The 8,086-nt window shown below is 32.5% G+C and overlaps 1 protein-coding gene across 1 annotated transcript; it reads left to right on the top strand.

Moving 5' to 3' along the window:
- Positions 1-1,188: 1,188 nt before the first annotated feature.
- Positions 1,189-7,369, top strand: LOC107645169 (mitochondrial Rho GTPase 2). Its single transcript, XM_016349135.3, has 14 exons — positions 1,189-1,549; positions 1,920-2,052; positions 2,143-2,292; positions 2,793-2,969; positions 3,091-3,342; positions 4,078-4,146; positions 4,294-4,349; positions 4,812-4,893; positions 4,970-5,181; positions 5,310-5,379; positions 5,563-5,675; positions 6,393-6,543; positions 6,655-6,841; positions 6,961-7,369. The coding sequence occupies exons 1-14, from the start codon at positions 1,341-1,343 to the stop codon at positions 7,032-7,034; spliced, it is 1,935 nt and encodes a 644-aa protein (XP_016204621.1). The 5' UTR covers positions 1,189-1,340; the 3' UTR covers positions 7,035-7,369.
- The last annotated feature ends 717 nt before the right edge of the window (positions 7,370-8,086 follow it).

Here is an 8,086-nt window from a genome sequence, read left to right as displayed (position 1 = left end):
ATTGACTCCCTATACTTCTTCTTATAAAATTCATGGGTACTACCAATTTAAAATTATAATCGTCCATTGTGCCCCTTTGCTTATTAGACCTTCACATTGTACGTTTAATTTACATGATATTAGCCGTATGCTTATTCTTAAATTCATTTTTTAAACTATCAACTTATGTTATACATAAACAGATTTTGGTTGGATGGAAAAGAAAATGCACGAAATACAATAATAAATTTCTTTATAAAACTTCAAAATAAATATAAAAGTGTTTTTAACTAAAAAAATATTATTTCTATATTAAAATCAGTCACTAATATTAATATATAATATATTTTGTATAAATATATATAATTTAATTTATTTTTAAAGTATTTATATTCTAATATATATTTTATATTTATAGTTAATTTTAATGATTAATTTTAGTATACATAATATAATCGTTTTAACCATTGTAATTTTATAATGGAAACACTGACATTTTATTATTTGAATTTTTTATGTCATATAAAAAATTTTGTTTATAAAAGATAAAAATTATAGTAATTTTTTAAAATCATAACATCTTAACAACATAAGTTTACTATTTGCCAATGAATAATAGCTCAAATGGCATAGTCTCCCCATACTCAATTAAGAAGTTGCGTCTTCGAGTCTCATATCTTTGGTAATAAAAAAAAAAATTTACTACTTTTTATAGTAGGCTTATTTTTACATAATTGCTTCATAAATATCAATGATAAACTATTAAAATAATAAAACTTTTTCATTGTAAAATAATTAAAAGTTTTTCTTATAACTACTATTCTATTGTTATAATTTTTTCGTATTTTTTATTATAAATTTAAATATAATTTGAATAAAGTATTATTATATTATTTATAATAAATACCAATATGTGACCATTTTTTATTTTCATATATATCTTTTTATTATATGTAACTAATATTTTATCTTTATATATTATGAATGTTATTTTTACTATAGAAAATTGCTAATAAAACAAATAAAATAAAATGTGAGATCCTCTAAGTTGGAATCATATATAGATCTTTCATATTATTGCAAAAACGAATTTTTATCTTTATTTTATTTAATTGAAATGATAAGTTATTTATAATTAAATAACAAATAGTGTCTCCATACTCAATTAAAAAGTTATTGCCTATCTTTGCTAAAAATAAATAAATAAATAAATAGGGCAACATGATTTTTTTCAGAAAAAGATAAAAAATTAACAAATAACGAAATGATAGTTTATTTATGATTATGAACGCCTTTTGAATCCTTAATTATTGATTTTCACTGTTTCCCCATTTTTTTCTTCCGCAACTTCGCATCATCAAATGTTGAATCACTTAAGCTCCGGCGGCCGCACCAATGGAGTCCGAGTCGTCGTCGCCGGCGACCGAGGCACCGGAAAATCCAGCCTCATCGCCGCCGTAGCCTCCGAGTCCTTCTCGGAGACCGTCCCGCCGGTGCTCCCTCTCACTGTCTTGCCGGCCGATTTCTACCCCGACAACGTCCCCATCACCGTCGTCGACACTTCTTCAAGGTATTCTCTCTCTCTTTCTCTCATCACTCGCAACTTTAGATGCAAGTTATGGTAATTTGAAAATTCAATAATCGTAAGGAATAGTAGATTCCTTTTATGCTAAAAAAATCGTTAATCAATGATTTTAGATTTATGTTTAGCTTAATCAGTTATGATTCAATACAAATTCTACTACCATATATGCGTAGTTGCATTCTCTTAGCTGAACTCTGTTTACATGTGCTGAATAATTGTTGTACGATTGTGTTGTTATTGTTGTTATCATACTTGATGCTGATTGCTGTGGTGTGTTTACTCTTTAAATCAGAGTCATACGGTATTGAATGAATGAATTAATGAATGGAGATCGGTGGTGTTGTTTTTTGTGCAGCTTAGAGAAACAGGGGAAGCGCAATGAAGAATTGAAGCAGGCTGATGTGGTGGTTTTAACGTATGCTTGCAATGAGCCTTCGACCTTTTCGCGGTTGAGTTCTTACTGGTTGCCGGAACTGGAGAGGCTGGAGGTGGATGGTTTGTTTTGTTTGAGGGAATGTAATGTGTGGATGCTAAACGATTAGTGTTTTTACTGTTTGTATTTTTGGTTCATGATTCAGGTGAAGGTGCCTGTAGTTGTGGTTGGTTGCAAGCTAGATCTGCATGATGAAAGCCAGCAAGTGAGCTTAGAGCGCCTCATGAATCAGCTCCTACAACAGTTCAAGGAAATTGTAACCTGCATTGAATGCTCAGCAGTTACACTATACCAGGTATATTGTATTGCCACACTGTTGTTAGTAGGTCATGCTATGGTTATTATTTGGCCTTGTATATAGCTCATAAATAATGTCTTTGAAAACATGATGAAAATATAGCAGTATATTATTGGGCTTGTTTGAAAACATCAGTGGATCCTACCTCAGCTCTATTCAGAGCAGTTGTATCCTTGTTGAATGTGAAGATGATACTTAATGATAAAAAATAAGAAGTACAAAGATAAAAAAAAAAAACAGTTAACTGGATTCCCATTTTCCCCTTAAAATTAAGTCCAGTGAAAGGGTATAAATCCATGTATCTCATTTTTTTTTCCTTTTTACTTTTTGTTTTTTTTTTTAAATCAAAGAAAAAGAAGAAGAAATCCGTGCATCTCTGCAAGACACCAATTATTTGCTATATATATAACATCTTGATGATATTTTGATTGGGATTTCCCATGTCCTTGAATTTGTAAACTAAGTATCAACTATCTAATATTAACTCTACTCTTTAGGTCCCTGAAGTTTTTTATTTTGCCCAAAAAGCGGTACTACATCCAATAGATCCATTGTTTGATCAAGAAAGTCAAGCTTTAACAGATCGATGTGTTAGGGCATTGAGAAGAATATTTGTTCTTTGTGATCGTGACATGGATGATGCCCTCAGTGACACAGAACTAAATGAGTTCCAGGTTTTCTATAAACTTGGATCGTCCTTTTCTTTTTTGAATATCCTTTTCTTTTTGTATACTTTGAATATTTAGTTCCTTAGTATATAGCCTGGTTATTCACAAATTGCAAATGTATCAACAGGTTAGATGTTTTGATGCCCCATTGCAGCCATCTGAAATAAATGGGGTCAAAACTGTTGTACAACAGAATGTACCTGAAGGAGTCAACTCAAATGGTCTTACTTTTCCAGGATTTCTTTATGTCCATAGTATGTTCCTTAGGAAAGGGCGCCCAGAGACATTATGGGCTGTTCTAAGAAACTATGGATATGATAATGATTTAAAACTCAGGAATGATTCCCTTCCAGTTCCGTCTAAGAATGCTTCTGATCAGGTCATACTTTATATTTTCATTCTGTTATTTCCACCACTGTCTTTCTGTTTGGTTTAAATGCAAGAGGTTTAGTGGGAGAAGCATTTATTTATTATTAGGATTAGCAATAACAGAAAGATATGTGATTGATAAATTAATAACACTAAACTGCTAACTACAGATACTTTAAAGTTGTAATGTTAGCTATTTACCTTAGGTTGTCTCATGGTTGCTGATTGCCTAAAATAAAGAGTATCTGAGGTTTTGTAAATATTACAGTCAGCTGCTTGGGGTTCTATATTTGGTGATTTGCATAATTCAAGTATATATTTTATGTGTAGAATAACTCTTATGTTAAGCATGGTTATTTCCCAGATCTTTCCTTATCTGTTGGCTTTCCTTTTGTTGAAATATGACAAATGGATTGCAATTATTTTATCATCATAGGTGGTAAATTCAGCTTCTATTCTTTGCTGTTCATCATTCATCTGAAGGGAGGATACAAATATTTATGTGTTATTGCATTTTTGGATGTACATTTGCTTTGTCAAACAATGTCTTTCAAGGAATACTTTTTTATATAAAGGTTATAGACTTTCAATGAAGCATGATAGATGTATGCACTTTTACCAATTAGTACAATTTTCATTGATTTTTGTCATCAAATTATTACAAATAGTTGAAAAGTTATTTGGTGCTTTCTATTTAACTTACGAATGATACAAAACGTTTACTTTAAAGTATTTTCATTGACAGAGTGTGGAGCTAACAAATGAAGCTGTAGAATTTCTGAATGGTATCTTCCGATTATTGGACACAGATAAAGTATGTACCAATGTTTTTAATTATCAATTCCATGATTACAGATATATGCTTTAACATCCTCTCTGCATGATCTCTTTTTAGGCGATAATCCATATCTAATATACTGTTTTTTCTTGATTTGCTTCGTGGAACCTTGATACCCTCTAGGATCGAGCCTTACGGCCTGCTGAAGTTGATAAGCTATTTTGTACTGCTCCATCAAGGTGAGCTTGCAACCTCCCCTCTCCCTAAATTGCCTATATATGGAAAAAGAGAAAGATAATGTCTTTTCTTCTGTCCCTCTGAATTTGCATCATACTTATTGTGTATCATGCTTTATCTTTTTGTCTAGTGATGTCATGCTCTATGCTACATTTTTCGGATAATTTTTGTTTTTATATTTTTAGATGGAGAGTTTATCTCTTTATTTTGACAAATTTATATGTTTGGCAAAAGGTAGGCATTTAAACTTTAAACTATTTTTTCAATTTTTCTTTTGATTATTTATTTTATGTTGCTTATTATTTATCTATTAGCCAAAAGTGATATGTCATTTGCAAATCTTTCACTTTGTTTACTTCTTTTGCAATTGTGATATATATCTTTAAACGCTCTATCATGTTCTCTTAGTTCTCTTCTTCTTGATGTAGTATGTCTTAGGTTTGGTATTTGATTTTGAATTGCAGTCCTTGGAATGATGCTCCATATAAGGATGCTGCTGAGAAAAATGACATGGGTTACATAACACTGAACGGATTTTTGTCCCAGGTTTGTGTAAGTTATGCTGTCTTTCGTTTTTTGAAATGAGGCATTTTTTGATATATCTCTTAAATTTATTCTGCAGTGGGCCCTCATGACATTGCTCGATCCACCATGTAGCGTGGCTAATTTGATTTACATTGGATATAGTGGCAATACAGCTGCAGCACTACGTGTTACTCGCAGAAGATCAGTCGATCGCAAGAAGCAAGCAACAGAAAGGAATGTATTCCAATGCTATGTTTTTGGTTCTAAAAATTCTGGGAAATCTGCTCTCTTGGATTCATTTTTGGGAAGGTATGCTCCTAATCCAATTACCTAAATCATTGTCTACCATTTTTAGATGTATCAATGAGATTTTATCGACTCAAACTCTTCATGTTAGTTATTTTTCAAAGTAACAATTAACTCCTCCATTTTCATAGGCCATTCTCAAATAATTATACTCCGACAACAGCTGAACAGTTTGCAGCAAATACCATTGAATTAATACGGGTGAGTGTCATGTTGGAGAACAAGATTGATACATAAATGATTGTGAAAACTGATCATCTCCACTCAAGCTCTATACCTCACTTGTAAATATGGGAGTTAATAAATTTATCGAGGAAGTCAACTAGGAATGATATGCAGTCTCCACTATCCATACTCATTATCATGGTGTTTACCTCTATATAGGGAACCAAGAAAGTTCTTGTGCTGCGGGAGATTCCGGAAGGGGAAGTGCCGAAAGTTTTGTCAAATCAGGATTATTTGGCGGCATGTGATGTAGCTATCTTCGTGTATGACAGGTATGGTACAAATCTTTTGTTGTTATGCATTGCTATATTTAAGCTGTGGAAGTAGTGTTTTGCACTAGTGATTTCCTCTAACCCGCTCTTCAATGAGTAGTATGCAAAGGTGTATGAAGTGATGTTTATATTTACATGTATAATATAAAATAAACTGACATAAGATTGGAACTACTTAATATCCCATAAATGCCTACCTTGCACGTTGTACACTCACATGTTGCTAACTTTAGCTTTGTCATGGTATCTTGTGTACTATTGTTTCCCAACTATCATGTGTTCATAGATATGTACAGCCAGGAAGCACACTAATGATTCATGCCAAGGCCAAAATCAACAATATAATGCTACATTCAAGGATGCACAAAGAACTCTGCATCATTATATTCTTTGATATAAGCCTATTCTTGTACCCTTTGCTGGATTGAGTGCTTACCTAGGTCAAGAGTTCCGTTATTCAGGGCATAAACCCCTATTACTTTAGCTCATTTGGCCATTATCAAGTGCTGTTGTCTGATTTGATTCCAATCTTATCTAGAGCTTGCCAAGGCAGAGGTGCCGAACCATGGGTCATGGCTAACAGACTTGCATTGGTCATAGACTGTGGAATAGTTTTCCTTAGCTGAACTAATCTATCACTATTTGTTGCATATTTTCATTTCCTTTGGCATTTGGTTCCTGTTTCATACGTTTTGCTCTTTCCTTTGTGCTTTCCAGCTCAAATGAACATTCATGGAAGAAATCCAGAGATATGCTTGAGCAGGTTGCAAGACAAGGAGAACTCACTGGCTATAGAGTTCCATGCCTCCTCATTGCTGCCAAGGATGATTTAACCCCATATCCAAGGGCAGTACAAGATTCAGTTAAGGTATTATTGCATTTTTAAGTGATCAGTTCAGTGGTACCATATCATTGAATAAATGAATATAATATAATTTATGCATAGTTCCATATCTAACCTGAGTAAGGACGATCACAGGCGACTCAGGAATTAGGAATAGAGGCCCCTATTCACTTGAGTATGAAATTAGGTGATTCAAGCAATGTGTTCCATAGGATTGTTAGTGTTGCAGAACACCCTCATTTAAGCATTCCAGAAACAGAGATTGGGAGGAAAAGAAAGCAATTTCATCGGCTTCTTCAAAACACACTCATTTTTGCATCAGGTTTGTTTCTACTTCTAGCGACCACTCCCCACAACTTGAGCCTAACCTTGAAATCCACTATCTATTTTCAAGTTGTCAAAGTGTTGATTTCTAAATAGCTCTCTTTCTTGAATTTACAGTTGGAACTGCTATGGCTGTTGTTGGTGTGGCAGCATTGCGCGCATATGCAGTGAAAAAGAAATCTTCTGGTTAGTCGTCAAGTAAATTTATGCTGCTTCTGGTGCCGATTTAAATGTTAAAAGTACCTCCTCAGTATTGTGTATACTAACCATGATGAACTACCTTAAATTAGAGTATTTGTGTGTATATAGTTTCATTATTTTTTATTGCTAGTGGATATTTTAAGGGTAAATTACGTTACGTTTATGTTCTTAAAATTTGATTTAAGTTACATTTATCTGTCATTTGTTTATGTAAATTACATTTGCTTCCTTTGGTATGTATTTTCGCCTGTACGGGGGTAGTATGATTTTGTAAAACATACAAGGTAGCTTGGTGAATTCAAAGTATGAGAGTGTTCTTTAAAAATTAGAAAGGGTGCATTAAAGTTTGATGGAAATTAGTACTTTATAATGTGATATTTTTTTAACCATTTGATTCCTATATAAAAATTCTTGTATGAATACAAATGTACTTCATTAGACAAGGTTTTTATGGAATGAACTCTTTATAATTATCAACAAGTATTTCTTTTCAAAGCAAATTAATCTTACAAGTCAGAAGTAGTTTAGGGTTTGCATGTTATAGAAGTAAAAGACTTAAATGTTAGTACTCATTGTTTCTCATGAATTATGTGCTCCCCTGTCTTTGAAACCTTTTAGAATTTGCCATCTCGCAGAGATTATGAATGGACACCGGTTAATTCTTTTTTTTTTTTTTTTGTAATTTTTGAAAGATTTACCATTTTTTGCAATCATCCTGTATTTTGATGGCATGTTAAGAAAGTTGACCATGCTAGTAAAATATGAGAAAATTAGCTGCACTATTATTAAAACTTCTGATTTTGAAAAAATACATCAAATATATAATCATCAATTGGCATAGAAGCTTTTGAATGGAAATAAGAAATTACCCCTAAATCAAAAGTCAAGGCACTACTTTTTCTACACAAGTTTTTCAAGAAACACATAATATATTTCCATATGGGATTCCATTGGAGCTAGCAACCAAAGCAGCACAAATATATTATTATTTCCAAATGATCAATGGGAAGAAATTTTGTGAACAATGAGAACTGGACAAAGC

This window comes from Arachis ipaensis, chromosome B6 (assembly GCF_059453495.1).
Source record: "Arachis ipaensis isolate K30076 ecotype BB chromosome B6, ASM5945349v1, whole genome shotgun sequence".
Taxonomy (NCBI): Eukaryota; Viridiplantae; Streptophyta; class Magnoliopsida; order Fabales; family Fabaceae; genus Arachis; species Arachis ipaensis.
This window is presented reverse-complemented; position numbering and strand designations above follow the sequence as displayed.